This window comes from Pagrus major, chromosome 23, assembly GCF_040436345.1.
Source record: "Pagrus major chromosome 23, Pma_NU_1.0".
Taxonomy (NCBI): Eukaryota; Metazoa; Chordata; class Actinopteri; order Spariformes; family Sparidae; genus Pagrus; species Pagrus major.
In genome coordinates this window covers 9349087-9368450 of record NC_133237.1, presented here as the reverse complement: position 1 = coordinate 9368450, position 19364 = coordinate 9349087, and the positions used below count along the sequence as shown (strand labels likewise).

The 19364-nt window shown below is 42.2% G+C and overlaps 1 protein-coding gene across 1 annotated transcript; it reads right to left on the bottom strand.

The window, feature by feature from the left end:
• Positions 1–843: 843 nt before the first annotated feature.
• nptxra (neuronal pentraxin receptor a) lies at positions 844–12169 on the bottom strand. The gene is made up of 5 exons (XM_073495068.1): positions 11429–12169; positions 5659–5941; positions 5011–5252; positions 1960–2139; positions 844–1074 (listed from the first exon to the last, which is right to left on the bottom strand). The coding sequence occupies exons 1-5, from the start codon at positions 12140–12142 to the stop codon at positions 844–846; spliced, it is 1650 nt and encodes a 549-aa protein (XP_073351169.1). The 5' UTR covers positions 12143–12169.
• Between the last annotated feature and the right edge of the window lie 7195 nt (positions 12170–19364).

The following is a 19364-nucleotide window of genomic DNA, read 5'->3' as shown; positions in this document are numbered from 1 at the left end:
TACATGCTAAGTATGAAGCTACCACCACCAGCCAGCTTTTGTTTTTTTCTGTGATTAAACAAAAGAACATGGTTAATTGTTGACCTTAGAGGTGCTGGTAGGCAAAATTTGCTGCTCCCCCCTGTCTAAAGTGTTTATGCTAAGCTAAGTTAGCCAGCAGCTCAACTCTCAGCAATAAAGCAAATCAGCGTACTCTCCAACATGTTTAACAATTTCTTTGAGGGTTAGATAATGTCTTTTCTTTTTTTTTAGCTAGCTAATCATAAGCAAGTTTTGGTCAGCTAGCCATCACTGTGTCGTCGCTAGCACATTTCCACACTTATTAATAGCTAGCAGAAAAATAAATTGTGTGCTTGTCTTCTTAAAGTGGACATGTACAGTAGTTGCTTTTACTAATTAGATTGCTAGCTGGTTAAAAAGTAGGAGCTAGGACCAATGCCAACATAGTGTGGCCTGAATCTGGCAACACATCTACAATTATAGATTATTTAATAGACTATAAGTAGCGTACAGAATGTGATCTATACCCATACTACAGCTATATTTATGAGTAATCTCATCTTGTATTGCACATTTCGCCATGGACCCTTCATAATGGGATCAGCTGTGGTTGCTAGAAGTTTGGTGAAGTAACTGCAAAGCCCTCTACTCAGGCCATATAAATATATATCATTAACTTTCCATTTTCACATACTTGCCAGTCCATGCCACATAGAATTGTTTAGAAAATCATGTAGCAGTGTTAATATTAGGCAAACTGATACCTTCTCGAAATCGCTACAACTTTACTCCTCCACCCTCCCTTCTTTCACTTCCCCTTTCCTCAAAGCCTCCTCCCATCAGTCATTGAGAGCTCCTGGTGTGTTTACTACAAGGCTCCCCCGGGTCCTTGGTTGCTCCGCCGTGAACCTCAACTCCGTTCTCGGTCCAGGGGGCCACACTCCCCTGGGTTACTCTGCTGCAGCGGGCCAAGCTGGCCACCTGGCTAGAAGACAGGACCCGGTCCCAAAGACCAACCTGGGACAACTCTCCAACCAGAGCCTGGGATGAGTCAAAACCTCCGCCCAGGGAGTCCTGGAGAGAAACAAGAGTAAAGGTAGATGGTTTACAGAGATGAAGCTTGAAAGGCGTTCAAGTGATTAGAGACAAAAACGCAGAGCTCAGCTTCGACTGCTCTGCTGACTCAGGCCAAACTGTGGATTTGCTTTTGGGGAGATGAAGGAGATGTAGGACTATGGAATAAAGACACCATATTGTAAGGGTTCTGTTGGCTCTGGATGAAGGTCGCCCAGGCTATTTTATTTTTATACTTGTTTTCTTTATCGATTACACAGGTTTGCGCAGATATCCTTGTTACAGTAGGACTTTATGTTTACTTCCATTCATTTGTACAGCCTAAACCAAACCCTTACCCTAAGCTCTATTCATACCTTACCCCTAGAATTAACCAGGACATCAGAGATCATGTTTTGCCGCATTAGGACCGGTCTTTGGTCCCCATGAGGCCTATTGGCCCTGACATGGTCAGTGTTTATGCCACTGTCCCCAATAGGTAACCAAAACATACACACACACACACACACACACACACACACACACACACACACACACACACAACACACACACACAAACACACACACACACTCAACACTTTAGCTAGCAGTATACTTCAAACTAAATCAAACTCCTAGATTAACTGCCTCCATTTGCATCAAGGCTCTCGAAGTATTTCATGCTTTTATTTACTACTTTTATTTACAACTCCAGGAGAAGTCAGTGAGTGAAAACACCCACAGCTGCAGAGGGTAAGCTACTATGTTCTTGAAGCGCTGTAGTCAGCAGTTGTCTGACGGGAATACCAAATTAGATTTCTCCTGGAGTACCCCGGCAGGCTGACTTGACTCTAATCAGTTAAAACTTCATTCCTTCAGTCTTCCACACCCTCATTCGTGCGCTCACCTGCTCTTGCCCCAGTATGAGCACTCCTCCAGGTCTGATGTGATGCCCGGCTGCCAGCGAGTGACCCTCGCCCCTCAGTTTCCCCCCCTGGTAGGCCTGCCAGGCTCCTCCCTTCTGGCTCCAGCTCACACAGATGTGCTGCCAGCTGCCTCTGGAGAGGTTCAGAGGCAACTGCGCCACCTGGGAATAGGCGAAGAAAAGGGCAGTTCAGATGAAGTTTGGATTCTGATGTTCTTGAGACACATTTGAAGGTGACATCTCATTTCTCTCTCAAGGCTTCAGGGTACAAAAGCTGGCTATTATACAGTATTTCCTCTGTCCCAAAGACATTGTGCTGCCTCCAAGGACACAGAACTTTTCCTCCAGGCATCTATTACCATAATGACTTTATTGAATTATTCCTACAGCCACCGCACCGCACTGCACAAGCCTGTAATGCTGTCAAGGTGGCGTATTAGTTTGTCATTTGAATACATGAATGAGACTGTTTAGCCTGTCCGCTAAATTGGCTCTTTGGTTTGATGTGTTCTGCTTATTTGTATGCTAATACAGCGCACTATTTCTTCTGTAAGAGACATTAGAAACTCTACTCAAGACTCTAATGCTTTTTATAAATAGAACATTGGGTAAAAGTGGGCGAGTCGTGTAGAAAGCAGGAGTGAAACTCTTCTTAGGTGAAACTATGGTAACTTATGTAAGATATGTACACTGTAAGTCTCCTCTACACTCCATCCCAGAGTAGTGCTGCAGACTCTTGGATCTGTCTTACATTTTTATCCCATCCCTAATGTTTTTATGAAAAAGGCACTGAAATATTATCACAGAAAACCTTTGAATGATTTTGTCAGCACATAAATTTACCGTAACAGGTTCTTAATTTGTAGCAGATTTCTCATCACATCTAATTAACAAATTTTACATGGCTCGTCCCAGTGAGCACCAGGTCGGTCTGAACATCTTAGAGCTCTCAACCATCTAAAATGTTTTTACAACAGCAACGTGTAACAAAACACAACTTTGTGTCATCATTTTGTTCATTAGTAGGTTGAAAGAGATTAAAGCGATTATGATTAAAGTGAAGGTAAGTCATATTGCACCGGTGGGCAAAATGAGCTCTATGCAAAACGTAATTTCAACACAATTAATGTTTCAAATAAAATGTATAGAAATAGAAACTATAAAGGCTGCGAGCTGCTTACATAAAGCTTCCAGGAGATCATAATGGGAGCAGTGTTATACATTAGTTTAAAATAAGACATTGTGCTTTCTGCTGTAAAGCGCATGTGCAAGAACTTAAAGCGTTACAGGTTTAACTACTCCAAACTATGAAACAAATATGAAGAAATAAATGTGACAATTCACCCACTGAACCTACATGTGGCCGTTGTGGCTAAACGGTAAAGTAGCCATTCATCAATCAGAAGCTCTGCGGTTTGATCCCTGACTCCACAATTACATGTGTTACTGCTTAAAAAAACCTTTTTAATCTATAATGTGCAGATAAGAGCATATCGTCATTTTGGAGCCCGACTAAGAAACCACATACAAAGCGTCAGTTGTAGCCAGTCTTCAAAGAGTTGGTGAAAAAACGCTCACTTTGAAGGTCTTTTCACAGGCGACCGTGGACGTTTTTTAGGCTGAGGGTTAGGGGGCGTCTTGAACAATAAAATGCTCACTCACAAACTCACATTTGTCCATTAAAATACAGAATATATTTGAATGAACAGAGAGACTAACATATGTTGTAACACGTGCACGTAAATATATATCTTCTTGACATATTGTCTAATATATACTGCCAATATGCTGTGTCATTACTTTGGCGGGTAGCTGGATTTGCGAGATCAAGGGATCATGTGAACTCGTTCATCTTGCCAGGCAGACCAGTTGGCGTCCTATGAGGAAGTAGTGGCAGCTATGGCCCTGGTTTAGGTGTTACAACAAGAGAGAAACCACTGTTCGTTAGAAAACAAACGTAGGGTTTAGCGTAGCTGCTGCTGTAGCATCAGTTATGTCAGAGCTGGAGAGTATGTTTCATTAAAAGAAGAGTAAAGAATGACACTGAAAGCTTTTCGCGATGGGAAAGATGTTTTCGCTCCTCTCCCTATTGGCTTTGGCAAGAGTTTGATTAACTGACTGGCTCCACTGGTGGTAGCACTCTCCTCCTGATGATCTGCTTAGTCAAAGTATGCCCATGATAGGTGATGATGATAGTCTAATTGCCTGTCAAGTGTTTTTTAAAAGTGACAGCCCTTTTCCAAACTGTTTCTAATGCCTTGATTTCACCAGGAAGGTTTTGTTCCGTCCTGCACGCAGCTTCATTTCCCACCTGGAGCCTGATACTGTTGAGTTCATTTCATCGTTTCCCTTGATTATTATGCTTCCACCCTTGCTGAGTGTCCTATGCAGTTCAATTATTTATTTTGTGTCTATTTTACTGTACTGTAGATCCTGAGTATTTTTGAAAATTGACTGGATGAGCATGCTGTTTCTGGGTCTGCATGCTGTTCCAGGGAACTTAAAAAGAGGGGCAGCTGAAGTCTATGGGGGGATGCGTGAAGAAACGCTCTCTGAAGTATGTTCTTTCATTTTCTGGAGGCATTTCATCATCAGAAGTTATACGTTGGGTTTTAGTGTGTTTCTCCATGCTTCTCTCATAGACTTCAATACAGCTGACACGACACCACAGCCTGGCACCAAAACAAGAGTCAGTGACGTAATGATCCTTCTGTTTTATGTTCCTTGGGTCTGACTTCCTGCCTGGTTCTGTGCAGCTTGATGTGGCTTCTGTCCACTTCTGTCAAAAATAGATTATTGGCATATTGGTGGAACCACAAGGATTATCTACATTATCTGAAGAATGGCCGCAATCGGCTCCGGCAGCTGGTCATGTCTGGAACGTAATGGCGACTTCCAAGATGTTTCTATGTAACAAACCATCTGGCGCGTCATGTTGGACAATGACTGGGTTACATCAACCCTCCTGAGAAAAGCAATTGCACCCAAGCAGTGGACAGTTCAGATACACGGTACATGCAGCTTGAGTGATACCTTGTCATTGACGAGCAGCTCAGCGGGGGTATGCAGGCCCTGCAGCAGCACCAGTTCGTTAGGCTGCGCAGGAACAGCGTAAGACAGAGGCGTGCCGATCCCGCCCTCCGCGGGCCGCAGCCACAGGCAGACGGTGAAGGCCCGCAGTGTCGGGATGGAGTGTTTCACAACAGCGTACATGTAGTTTGTCCGAGTTGGGAAGGACAGTCTGTAGCCCTGTGGGAAAGAATGTCCGGAGATACCTGAGGAAGAAGCAGAGAGAGAGCATGAACGTGGAAACAAAGGACAGAGAGTGCAGAGAGAAATCACTGCAGTGATTCGGCAAAAGGATCAGATGGATCTGTACTTTCTTCACATCAAAACATCTGATCTGTGTTTTTGAAGCAGGGCATTGATTTCATAGTCTTTCTGATCTTTTTTTTCTTTTACATAAGTTAAAACATAATTTATTCATCATAAAGAAACCTCATGGATTGATTTGATCGAGATTAATAGAAAAATGAAACATCTGCTGTGGTTTTTATGCCTGATTATTTCTCCTCATTAGTGAGATGAGTCATCACAGTCCATTATTACAATTTCATATTAACCCGCACTTAAACACAAATCCTGTTTTATTTCTTATCAGTTGTATCTGTTAACACCCACCTTCCTCCAGTCCTGAGATTCGGTGGTGGAGTTTATTGATGCCTCTGTCGATTTCCTGTCTGTGTTTCTCTGTTTCCAGCCTCAAGGCTTTTCTCTCTTTGTCCAGCAGCTCAACCTTCCTCTCCAGCTCTCCCTCTAAATCTTCCATCCTCCAGGGCCTGTCAGCCCCAGCTCGGGGCCCAGGATCGGCCATCCTCTCTGGGCCGCCAGACGTCCCGCCTTCCTCTGGTACTCCTGAGGTGGTGCTGTCTGTCTGGTTGTGAGGAAATGGGCCAATGTCTGACTGTGGAGGAGGGAGACAGCGGAAGAAAACTGGTTCACTTTGTGGATTTTACAGCCTTTCAGAAATTATCGCTAAGTACAGTTAAAGCAACATTATGTAGAAATTGGTATTTTGTGCGATTTGGTGCCCACATGGTTTCTAAGGGCAACACCACTGTCGTAAATACAAATCCCAGGTGTCTGTAGCAGTATTGTCAGATGTAATGTCACATGAGCTCACTCTAAGGAATTTTAATCAGAAGAGAAAGATCTAAATAAACAAACTCTCTTTGTTTTCATGACTGAATAAACAAACTGACCTTAAAGGACAGGACAGTTTCATAGTGTTTAACTTTGTTTATATGTGGCGGACCCTGCCACCTTTCTAGCTTTAAACAGTGTCCTGGGGACCTTTTTTTTCCTCTGAGAACAGCTTGTTAATTCAGTTATGGAAAAGATAAATATTTCTGAGTTTGTATCATTGCCTCATTAATATTGTAAATTTTAAAATTCTGAGTTTGAATTTCTTCTCCAAAACTACATAGTGCCCCTTTGATATGCTAAAACTTCCACTCCAGCTACATTTGCTGTAAAAAGTCATGATCACAGTTGACATCCACGGCTATATTTGTCTCTTTTCTTACTCGATAGTCCATTTTAGGTTTTCTGGGCACGTATGAGTGCTTTATGAAATAATGGCCGTTCAATTTTGAATGAGGACAAGTGAGTTATCCGAAAGGCTTTATGTGCAGTATTGGATATTTATGTGCGATAGTGGATATTGGCAGCCAGATCCCTGTTTTTTCTGTAAACAACATCAGTTTGAATTTCTTCTCCAAAACTGCATAGTGCCGCTTTAAGGTGAAATAATTTATAAATGTTGCTTTCGGGTAAAAGAGTTTACTTACTATTTAATGGAAACGAACGTCCCAGTTAAAGCAGTGATTCTCAACCTTTTCTTGGTTGCATGCCGATGTAAGGAGAAGTTATTAGACCCTATTAATAATTGATTTTGCTGAAACATTACATCACGCCTGGTGATGGATCTAGGGCCTGATTTAATAAGGTTTCACTGTCCTTTAGTCAATGTAATGTTTTGTCCTTAAAGGAATAGTTCAACATTTCTCCAAGGACTATTTCTTAGCTGGGGGCAGTCACTGTGAGCTTGCTAGTCTTATCTAATAGTTTTGCACAAGAGTCCCCATGTTGGGAAACAATGTTAATTATTAGTTATACATTTTGACTTTTGGATTGCTCAAATGAGATATAGTGTGTGAATTAAAGAGCTTTAGAGGTGCTGGTAGGTTGATTGTCTGTTACCTTCAGGCTGTTTTCCAGTGTTTCTGCTAAGCTCAGATAACTTGATGCCAGCTATAGCTACATATTGAACGGACAATGCGAAAGTCATATCACGCTTCTCATCTACCTGCCAGCAAGAATATGAATAAGTATATTCATATATGGTATTTGGCAGACCCTGCCACCTTTCTAGCTTCAAACAGTGTTCTGGGGACCTTATTTTCCTCTGAGAACAGCTTGTTTATTCAGTTATGGAAAAAATAAGTACTTTTTCTCCTTTATATTGTCTCTTCAAGCTTAAAACATTTAACTGCTGCATACATAGAGCATTAGCATCCTTTTGCAACATTTCCTAGAATCGATTCTGTAGTATTCTGGGTTTATATTTGTGGATTTCGCCATGTTTTCACATTTCTGTGGAATCTGTGTGAGATATAGTGCGGCATGATTAAAGCAGGATCAGTACTTTCAAGCTCTTCTTTTGAATTCCACAGAGGGAATGATAAAAAACGTCTGTATCCAAGTGTCACTCATGAAGTTTTCGGTATGAACACATCTCCTTAAAGCTGAGCCATCTCATGTCCATAGGGATTTGTTTCAATTAAGTATAACGCAATGTATAATTGCAAGCCAGAAAAGGCCGCCAAGATTAAAAAAAATATTTCAGTCAACAACAGATTGCCAGGCCCTGCTGCATAATGGTTCACTGAAATAACCAGTCATACCACAGGGGAGGGAATACAGACTCAACAAGATTCCTAAAACCTGCCTGGTCCTGTGTTTCCACCAAGGATATTGTTTAATGGGATGCAGTAGAGATGACACCCCGAGGGAATTTATACAGAAAATACAAACCCATAAGCCATACATTGTGGACTGTGCTTACCTCTATTGTATGAGATGATGCTGGGGCTGTGCAGCTTCCTATACATAATAACCTGACTTGATAACACATGGTGTAAAACAGGACAGCAGAGGACACACGATGGAGTAACATGTATGTTTTCCAGCAGACTTAACAGTCTTTTATCCTGTAATGTGGTTGCATTTTGCAGTAAAATCAACAACAGAATTATTGTAACATGCCATTATCGTCACATTTGATGTAATAGCTGGAAATTATAGGTTTGCACCTCGCTACAGACTGCACTTACGCATCTGCTTAAATCATGCGTATGCTAATCGAGAGCCTTGAAAAAAATACAATCCTGTGAGCCTTGGACTGATAGGAAAATATATTTGACACTTGTGTTATCGTGCCTGGGGTTAGGCCCCGAGGCAGGTATTTACATGTGCAGGCGTCAAACATTTGTAAATAAAACAACAATTACAGTTTCCTCCAATACATGAATGTGTGCACAAAAAAATCTAGAGAGGCATAAGTGTGGTGAAAGGCATCATTATGTGCTCAGTAGTACATGCCCCAACTTTAAATAAGCAAACTGAATGTGTCAGTTTGTTGGTTGGTCCATCACTTTGTCCAGACTTAGATATCTCAATAACTAACAGATGGATTGCCGTGAGAGGATGAATGATAAAGACTTTGGTGTTTGCCCTGTAGTGCTAGCAGCAGGTCAAAAGAAAAAGAAAAAAGAATGCAACATTTACTTTTATAGACATTCGTGGCTTTAAGATGATGAATTCTGAAGACGTGGTGATCCCCTGACCTTTCTTCTAGCGCCACCATGAGGTTGACGTTTGTGGGTTAGTCTAGGGAAATACGATAACATTGGTGATCCTTTAAAATTGTATCTGCCTATCTAGTTGTAAGGTATTATTCAGTGAATGTTAGCATGCTGTCACATTTTACTTAGATGGAGAACATTGTCAACAATACCTGCTTAACTGCTAAACATCAGCATGTTAGCATTATCAATATGAGCTTGTTTTCATGCAATGCTGCATGAAAACAAGAGCATCTGTTCTTTCATTTGATCAATCAAAATTTCATAATAGTTCAACAGGAAATTAGCCACATAGTAAAGATTAGAGCCGGGGTTTCCAAACATGTTCATGTCAAAGATCTCCATAGTAGATACCGTTGTCTGAAACAATAACATCGGAGTATAACTGCACGGCTAACTGAGGTAACTACCTAAGGGCAGCTACAGTTAGTAGCAGTTTACTCTGGTGCTATGCTGCTTCCTATTGGTTTTGAGTATGAATTTGACAGGTGGCCAAATAATGCATTTTTAATTAAATATGACACAAAAAAACTTCATAGACAATCAATATGTAAGATACTTTCACATTAAATTGCAATCAATCAAAAAAGCCAACTTCAAAATGTGATTAAAGTTAAAATATTATCTTCCTCCTTTCGCTGGGGACCCACTTAAGGACCCTGTGCCACTGAGCTCGAAGACATTTGTTCCTCACACTCATTTCCAGCACAGCCTGTACTGAAGATAAAGCACAGAGCGAAGGATCAACACACTGCAGCTGGATCAGCACGATATTACGTAGCTCTTACTACCATTGATCCTCTGGTTATGATGGAAATCTACTGATGCTGCAGGAAAATCACGGCTGAAACTGCTATTGGAGCCCGTGGTACTGGGAGGCAAATGGAAAACCAGCACATTTGCACAAATGCAGCCTGTCCTAGACATTTTTTCTCCTCTGACATGTGAAGAAGGGTTGGCGCTATAGGATTTCTGAATCTAGAAGCAAACATGGACATCTAGCGAGTGCTATCAATAGCTGCTGGAGTGTAGTCATGAAAGCTGTGAGGGTTATGAATTTAACACAGTTATTTGACCTGACTAGTATTCCCTGATGGGTGCTCTTCTTGTAGATTCACCAGCGCAGAGGATCTGATGTAAACACCACACTGTGAAATAGGCCAAGTACCTGCTGTACACAGAAACGTGACTTGGATGGTAAAAGAAAGAGAGTGGGGGTGAGAAACAACAGCTCCAGTATTATGTCACCCTGAAAACCTGTGAAATCCAACTCGGATCTTATTCTGTCAGAGGAAAACGTGAGCACACATGGTTCCTGAAAAGAGCCGCTTTTTTATCTGACAGTGTCGATATGGAGAGGAGACAAAGAGAGAGTGCATAATCCTCAAAGAAAATGACCCACACTGACATGTCCTACATAAACTAAAGCAGAGTGACGAGCGCTATACTGCAGAGAAGCACATTTACTCTGCTTTCAACAAATATAGGCGACTCATAAATTATGGATGGGATTGCTTCAGCCTAAAATGAGGTTGTACATCATCGGAGTCTGGTCAGAAAAGGGCATGTTTCATGTTACTCTGCTCTATCGTCCCTCCTCCTCCTCCTCCTCCTCCTTTATCACCCCCTCCTCACTTTATCTTTATCCTCATCTCCTCTCTCCCTCCCCCCCTCTCCTCCCCCCTTCACTGTTTCTCTTTCCATCGCTCTCTTTTCTTTTCCACCCTAATTTCTCAATCTGTTTCCCTGGCATGATAAATTAGCCGCCTCAGCCAGGGACGAACAGATGACGGGTTTTTGATTATGCAAAACCTCTAAATGTTGATTTTATCGGCTGTTAGCTGCAATATCATTTCCAGATCGTATCATGTGATCCCTGTAATTGATTAGAGTGCAAGAATGCAGACAAAGCAGCCATGTGTGGAAGCTTTTCTCTTTTTTTAATGCTTGCAAATGAGTGAATGGCTTCAGCTGATGTTGTTGTTGACAAAAATGGGTATCTGGCTGCCAAAATCTGATACCACACATAAAGCCTTTTGGATAACTCACTTGTTCTCATTCAAAATTGAACAGCCTTGCTTCCATAAAGCACTCATGCGTGCTCAGAAAACCTAAAAGGGACTATCGAGTAAGAAAAGAGACGAATATAGCCGTTAATGTCGACTCTGAACATGACTTTTTAACAGCAAAGTGCAGCTGGAGTGGAGGTTATAGCACATTAAAGGGGCACTGTGTAGTTTTGTAGAATAATTTGAATATTTACATTATTAATGAGGTAATAATACAAACTCCATGACTGAAAATAAGGTCCCCAGAACACTGTTTGAAGCTGGAAAGGTGGCAGGGTCCGCCACAAGTATAAAGGAAAACAGTATGAAACTACATGGTGCACCTTTAATATTAAAAGCTTTCTATCAGAACATGAACATCTTTCTTCAACAGGGAGATTCTTCTTTATTCCTTTAAAATCTTATCATGTGGGACCAGAGATTCCTCCTCATGTCTGGTTTTCTTTCTCTACATACCTCCAGTTTCTCGATGCGGTCTTTGAGCTGGGTGATCGCCTGCTCCAGCTCATCCACAGCCCGCACGGTGAGCAGGTGGACACTGTCGGTTGTCGAAGCCGGGCTGTCCCGCACCATGATCCGCTCCAGGTGCGTCTCCTCTCCCGCGCTCTTGCCCCCCAGCAGCCCCGCTGCGCCCCCGCGTCTGTCCGCGCCGCTGCTCCTGCCGTCCAGCCCCTTCTCGCACTCGGTTAGTTTCCCCGTCAGCTCCCTGATGGTCCGCTGGTCCGTTAAGATCTGGTCCTTCTGCTGCAGGACCGTCTGCCGGAGCTCCTCCGCGGTGGTGCGGAGGTAGCCCCAGTCCTCCCCCGCGTACAGCGACGGGTCCTCCGCTTGTTGCTGAAAGTTTTTCGGGTTGCACTCCCCGGCGGGGATCGGCGTGCAGATGAGCCGGCTGACGGATGGGTCGTGCCCGGTGAGTCCAGTGACCCCGTCCAGCCCGCCGAGCCCGATGTTGAAGGTTGGTGCTTCTGAATCGGGCGTTTCAGAACCATGGAGAGCGCCCAGAGATCCGGCCCGGGCCACGGAGCCCCTTGAAGCGGGGGTCTGCGCCGCCGCGTCCGGGTACAGCGAGTGGTTGTCGGTCGCTGGCTGCTGTTGCGCGGCGGCAGCCCTGGAGGATCCGGTGTGGACTGCCGCGATGATGCAGATAACCGCTCCGATGAAGGCCACCATCCCGGCGGCCAAGATGATAACAATGAACTTCAGGTTGGCGGCGGGGGCGATCGATTATTAGAAAAATCTAACAGCTGATAACACTCAGATGAGAAGAAACTAAAAAGCTGCAAAACAACAAAAGTGTCCAATTATTTTCACGCATGTAAAAGAAGAAGAAGAAGAAGAAAAAACTCTCCACCTCCTCAGTTTGACTCTTTCCCACAAGAAGAGGCGATTACAAGAGGAGAGTTCCGCACCATAATTGAGTGATCATGGAGTCAACACACCAGGAGCAGCCAGCTTCTCTGCTCCACCTCCTCCTCCTGTTCAGCGCGCATGTCCTCCCCATCAGGCAGAACCCAGCCTGTTAACACTGAAGCAGCAGAGTGAGGAGGAGAGAGGAGGAGAGAGGGAGAGAAGAGGTGGAGAGCTGCTCCCTCCATGCAGTCTGATAATGAAGCACTTTTTGTACATTTTGTCTCCCTCCTGTCGCCTACAGTTAACTTTCCCTGCAGTGTTTAAACAGTCATCTGTGCTTGTGGACAGCAGCTGAAAAATAAAAAATGCTGCATAAAAATCCCATCCTCAGTCACGAGGATGGTGCAACATGTGCTGAAAAAGGCAGGTAGCCTCACAGTAAAGGGTCTTTATTCCCAGGCTTTCCTTGAAGATCTTTGCTGCATGCATAACAGTCTGCAAATGAGTTTTTCCCTCCCCGAGGCTTAATAATTTCTTGCTCAGCGCCTACTGTAATGTGTTGTGCGGGCAGCCATAAGTCAGCCTCAAGGCTCCCTATGGACCGGCTCTACGGCAGCAGAGATGACAGAATGATGGCTCTGGTGGGGGTTTGCAGAGCATGATACAGACCTGGTGCTATTAGCGGGTTTCATTAAACCAGGCTCGCCAGTAATGATGCATGTTAAAGGAGCACTATGTAGTTTTGAAGAGGGGAACTGTTGTTTTTTATGCCTAAACAAACTAAATAAACAAACTCTCTTTGTTTTCATGACTGAATAAACAAACTGACCTTAAAGGACAACACAGTTTCATACTGTTTCACTTTGTTTACATGTGGCGGACCCTGCCACCTTTCTAGCTTCAAACAGTATTGTGGGGACCTTATTTTCCTCCGAGAGCAGCTTGAAAAGCTACATAGTGCACCTTTAAAACACTGAATTTGAATTTCTTCTCCAAAAAAACTACATAGTGCACCTTTAATCTGAGCGTAATGCGTATTTACATGATCAAAACACCCGGAGACGAAGACAGGTGTGAGAAACTCTCCGCTGTGTGTATTAAATTAGTGTGTGATGTGCATTCTCACACAAGTATTAAGGGGGATTTAAACTAAGACCTCTCAAAGTCGCAGCCGCTGAAAGCTCCAGTATGAGACAGCTGAGGGGAAACAGCACGAGACATCTGGCATGTCTGCAGCACAAAATAGCTCTCAGTCTTCAGCCGACCACTGGAATAATAAAGCAGGTCGGTAAGTACTCCTGGAGAGATGGCTGGGAAAAGTAAATACAAAAACAAAAGGAGAAACGTCTGAGCTGCACACATTTGTATTCAGCCTCTACACTTGAAGTCACTGGTGTAATTTCTTGGCTGTAAATAGCTTTGCAGCAGCAGAGTGGGTTATATCGCTACCTAATGTTGATTGGAGAATGCTTGCAGCTTTAAATGGTTTTTATTTTAATACTTTCGGATGATGAAAGTGTAAACACCGCCTCTGTACATGAATGCATTTGGGGATTCAAGTATGAGTTCTGTTTTCTTTGGCTGATTGGAGCTAAATTGTTCAACCCCGCAGCACAGTCAGTCCACGCACAGTGAAGTGAGTGAGCGATGATAAAATGTGTGCAGGTGCACTGAAAGAAGGGCAGTCTGGGTGAAGTATTCTGGACACTGCTGCACAGTTAATGATCGAGATGTACTGCCGATGTGTCCATAAAAGCCTCCGTGGCCTTCGAGTCTGAGTTCAGTTTATCATCCTAGTCACCCTTGACCTTTATGTGTGTTCTGAGCTCTGAGGTTTTCCTTTGTTGAGAATGTTTCATATTCCTTAAGGCGATTTTTCCACAGGATTTAACTATAATCTGTGCTGGGGGATTTGGTGAGAGCTGCTCAGTTACTTGAAAGTCTAAAGATTTTGCTTCTCCCACCAACAAATGTACTTTTCTTTGTGGGTTGATGTTACCTCTTTACTGAGCTGTGAAACAGATGAAATGTGGCAGTGAAAGTAATCCTTTTAAACAAAGCTGAGTGAAAACAAATGCGTGATAATGCCTCATTTCAAGCTCTTTAGGATAATTGTTTTGTTTATTACTGTTGTTTTTCCTTGTTCTGTAATATTTAAAGGGCCTCTACATCACAATTTGTAGCCATTTACACAAATTAAAGGTGCAATACATAAGAATTTGCCACCTCGTCAAATTCATACTCAAAACATACAGGGGGCAGCATATCACCAGAGTATCCACTAACTGCTGCTAACTGTAGCAGCCCTTAGCTGGTTAGCTCAGTGCAGCTAGCGGTTCGGACTGGGACCCGGGGCTGGAGGGTAGCTTTGGACCAGGATGGGCCGGGGCTAGCTGGTTAGCATGCTAACTTCCGTAGACATCACTGCAACATAGTACATAGACATCATAATGTCAAAATTGCTATTTATTTTTGAACATTTTTGAACATTTTCAGCTAAAGTTCGTATATATTTCACCTTAAATCAGTTATTTGTTGCCCATATGTGAGTGGATTGTAACGTGACATGAAGATGAGTCCTTCCCCGTATGTTATCCAGTGCCTCGTCTCAGTACCTCTCTCTGCTCCGCTAACATAGAGCAACAGTAGCTAACGTTAGCTTAGAAATGGAGTCCGCTAACATAAACAAACACAGAGCCCCTCTAATAGACAGTTTAAAGGTCCACTGTGACAGGAGAAATATATCAAAGAGCTGCACATGGCCTGCAGCAGTGGAAAGTTGACCAGAGAACTAGCTAAGATCTGGAGATGGTCCCTGGGTGCCGTATGTTGGCTGCTACACTGTACATTGTATGATTGTATGTGATCAGTTAATAGCGTATGATAAATTGTTACAGATTAACAGTATATAGTTAAAGGGACAGTTCAACCCCAAATCAAAAATAACCTTCATGTTTTTCCTCTTACCTGTTGTGCTATTCATCCATCTAGATTGTTTTGGTGTGAGTTGCTGAGTTTGGGAGATATCAGCTGTAGAGACGTCTGCCTTCTCTTGAATATAATGGAACTAGATTGCATTGTGGGGCTCAAAGCACCAAAAAAAACTCAACAGCACTGTCTCTTACCAGAAGTCATGACTCAGTGTAATCCACAGACTTTGTTGTGAGCATTTTCATGTTGGAACTATTTTATTTATAACAATTTTCTTTTCCTGTTAACCATATCAGCAGGTAGAGGGAGACTTAGTTTGCTAATGTTGCAGCTCTGCCGCGGAGGACACGTTATGCTTTAAATTCAGCTATATCATGACCACGAGTCTCGAGTTACTACATGAAACTGCTCACAACAAGGTCTGTGGATTATCTTGAGTAACAAGGTCATGATGGCTGATATCTCCAAAACTCTGCAGCTCACACAAAAACAATCTAGATGGATAAATAGCACCACAGGTAAGAGGAAAAATATGTTTTTTAATTTTGGGTTTAGTAGTTATTGTTTACTTGCTACCACTTGTGGCCCATTCTCGAAAAAAAGCCTCTAAAGTGCCCTCTTGGATGCCCCTGAGGTAGATAAAACATGATAAATGTCCTCTAGGGTAAAAATGTATCAAGACTTCCTGTGTGCTAATGCCCCACCACATATGCTGCATAATAAATCCTTCTACTTCTATTAATAATATTGTTGTACTTCTACTAGCTTTTGAATGCATGACTTTTACCTGAAATGCAGTATTTTTTTTCACTATTTTTACTAAATTAAAGGATCTGACTCCTTCCAGCTCTGTCTGTGATCGAATAATATTTTACAATCAATAATGCTCACTATGTTGCACTAAACATATATATATATAAGCTTCTTGTGTAAGAAGGTGAAGGCATGCAGTGGGGATGTTTGTCCTCACACCTGATATACTGACCCAGAGCTGGCAGAATTGTATTAAAAGCAAAGAAAAGAAGAAAAGAGGGAGCAAGAAGAGATTAAAATAGGTGTGTGTTATGAAGCTGTTTAAAATTCCAGTCATGTCTCCAGTTAGTTAATGGTGCCATCTAGTGTTCAAGGCTCCCTCTCTCTCTCTCTCTCTCTCTCTCTCTCTCTCTCTCTCTCTCTCTCTCTGTTATCTATTCATCTATAAACAATTAATCTGGGACTTCAGAGGTTTCACAGTCTATTTTGTTATTTCCTGCCTCGCATACATGCATCGATTAGACTGAAATACAATCATTGCCCTCACCACACCACCCTACAGTGTCTTACATGCATTCACACGGGGAATAAATCACCGTCCACACGGACCACACTCCACTCTCCTGGGAGTTCACGGTGAGTTCACTGACTCGGACGTGTCAGAGCAAAGAAAAATGCACAGTTTGATAATAAATCCATCAGGTGTGAGTCGAGTGCAGCTCACAAGAGTGTGCAGTTCAGCTCGGCAACAGGGGGTCGGGTGCCAGGCCCGCTGCCAAAATATGATGGCTGAAGCAAAGAAAAGAAATCAATAACTTTCCCTTCACTCATGGCAGTTTTTGATATAACACGTCAGAGCTCCTTTTTTTGGGGTATTTCATGCTTCTTTTTTGCCTTGTTCAGTCTGTGCAAGTAGGATTTTAACATCTAAGGTGATTAAAGTATCAGGATTAAGGGATTTTTAGCACATATGACCACTTAATTCTACATTAACCAATCAAAACCAAGGAATATTAGTGATATTACAGTATTAAAGGATTGGGGTTGAGTAAATCAGATTTTAAAATATGCTCATATTTAGTAGTCAGTTTACAATCTGCACAACATGACACACTCACATCTTTAGCTCCTCCATTTGAATGAGGAATTAGCAGTTACTCTGGTGATACGCTGCACCCTATTTGTTTTTTGAGCATGAATTCAACAGGTGGTCGATTCTTACATATATTCTTACATATATTCTTACATATATTCTTACATATTGCACCTTTAACAGGGGGAAAAAGAGAAAGAAATCCCTGAAGGAGCAACAGAGGATTGATCTCTCTCACAGGATGGACTGAAATGTGATAAAAGTAATGTGTACCAGAGTAACCTGAAGTAACAATGGTAGAATTATGATATGGAAAAACAGAACGACGGTATCATGTGGATTGTTCAGATATATGAAGAATAAGTTTCTACGAAGACGTGAAGCAACTGCAAATAACCTCTCAGAAAGAGGACAGAAACACACAAGGGAGAGAAAAAAGCTCATTCAAGGACATCATTCACAAAGAGACAATATTCTTTCTTTTTAACACAGATAGTGCAACAAACTGACACTGGTTTCAATCGCTTTTCATTTCCATGTGCTTAGAAGACACCTTTTTCACTTTCGCTTTCCTCAGAATTATTGTTAACTCCATGACGACCTGTGCAGATTATTTTCAGGCATTTAAGTGACGACAACATAAATACTAATGAATATTTTGCTATAAAACACGTTGTTCAGAATCAGTTGGACACACTCCAGATTTCTCTGTGACCCACCTTTGGGTGCAGAACTGATATGAAATGATAAGACTGGTGATATTCTATATTTTTAGTGATTAAATGCCATGAAAAGACCCAAACCAACAATGAAGTGACTCTACAGTATTGTTGACGAAGGTTCTCAGGTAGTTCTAAGTGCTGTATTGTAGGCAACTGGACGTGTTCAGCTTCCTGAAGACGTGATATGTTTACAGAGTCGTTGGGGCCACTTGAGGGTCCTTGACCCAACTGGCCTTCATGTGCGTTGCTAGGGCTAGGTGAGCCCAGGTGTGAATGGTTGTTAAGCTGTCTGGGGAGGGAACTCAGTACTTCATTGTAGGTGAGTGATAAAAGCCTGCAACTCCCCTCCAGTTAGTTAGAACTGAAGGAGCCTCTTGGATGAGAAGTGAAACGTGTTCAAGAAACTGAAACAAGTCCAGTTGCCTACGATACAGCGTATATTTGCATCCGAAACCTGATATACAGTGGTTAATACCTCTGAGACAAAGTCTAGCAACTATTTGTTACATCTAATCTGTGAGTCACACCTTTGCACCGAGAAACGACTTCCTTACGATACAGCAGAACCATAAACTTAAATCATCCTGTTGCTGTAAATGCTGAAAGGTGCATCAAAACCGGAAAATGGTCTCCAACATATAATCGCTTTACTCCTGTTTAAGTAACGTCTGCAACCCAATATAGCATTAATAAATACCTTATGAGTTTATAGTATTTGTGTAGTTATAACAGGCCAAGAGCAGCATGTCCTCTAATCTTAAAAAAAACAGTTAATAAGCTTTAAATCTCGTAGATGCAAAAAGCAAAGTTAACCGTTAATAGCTTAAATTCAGTTAACAGCTAATAAATGCACAATAATGTATGTTTTAATCTGAATAAACCAACAAAAAATAGCTGATTTTAAACCGAATGGGCCCAGCATGATGTACTGCTCTAAAGTTAGCTAGCTAGCATTAGCAACATTTACGTTAGGTGGCGTTGGCGACGATGGCGTTAGCTAGCCCTAGCAACGTTAGAGTTAGCTAGCTCTTGTGATGTCAGTGTTAGCTAGCTAGCTTTAGCAACGTTAGCCAGTGCACAAACTGGCAACCACTTGAGGGGGGAGATGATTCGAACAACAGCGGCCTTTTAACATCAATGCAATGTGAGTGAGTGTTATCAATAACACCTTTAAAGCAAAAAAGTTTCTACTGACAGTTTCAGTTAAACTCAAGAAATGCATTTGTAATAAACAATTAAACTCACAAGGCTTTTATTAGCGTTCCTAAGCAGCTAATAAACTGTATATAAACTGTAACATATATAAATATTACATTATATTTACTGTACATTAGAGAGTTAAAAGAGATCTCTGTTGTCGTCTTGAATAAAACACACAATGTGGCACAAACACACACGCACACGCCCAGACAGTCAAGGTTTACAGCATCTGTCAGTGTGTTTTATGGTTGAGCCATGTTTAATTATTTACTCTGGTCTCTCTCAGGCCACAGCGGTGTCGATTACCAGCACACTGAGCTGCTGCTCCCTCTCAACTACACGT

Excerpts from the sequence above, each read along its gene's own strand:
- nptxra (XM_073495068.1), bottom strand. The coding sequence starts at position 12,142 with ATGGTGGCCTTCATCGGAGCGGTTATCTGCATCATCGCGGCAGTCCAC. Across the intron at positions 5,942-11,428 it reads ACCGCATCGAGAAACTGGAG|TCAGACATTGGCCCATTTCC; the intron begins GTATGTAGAGAA and ends CCTCCTCCACAG. Across the intron at positions 1,075-1,959 it reads TCATACTGGGGCAAGAGCAG|GACTCCCTGGGCGGAGGTTT; the intron begins GTGAGCGCACGA and ends GTTTCTCTCCAG.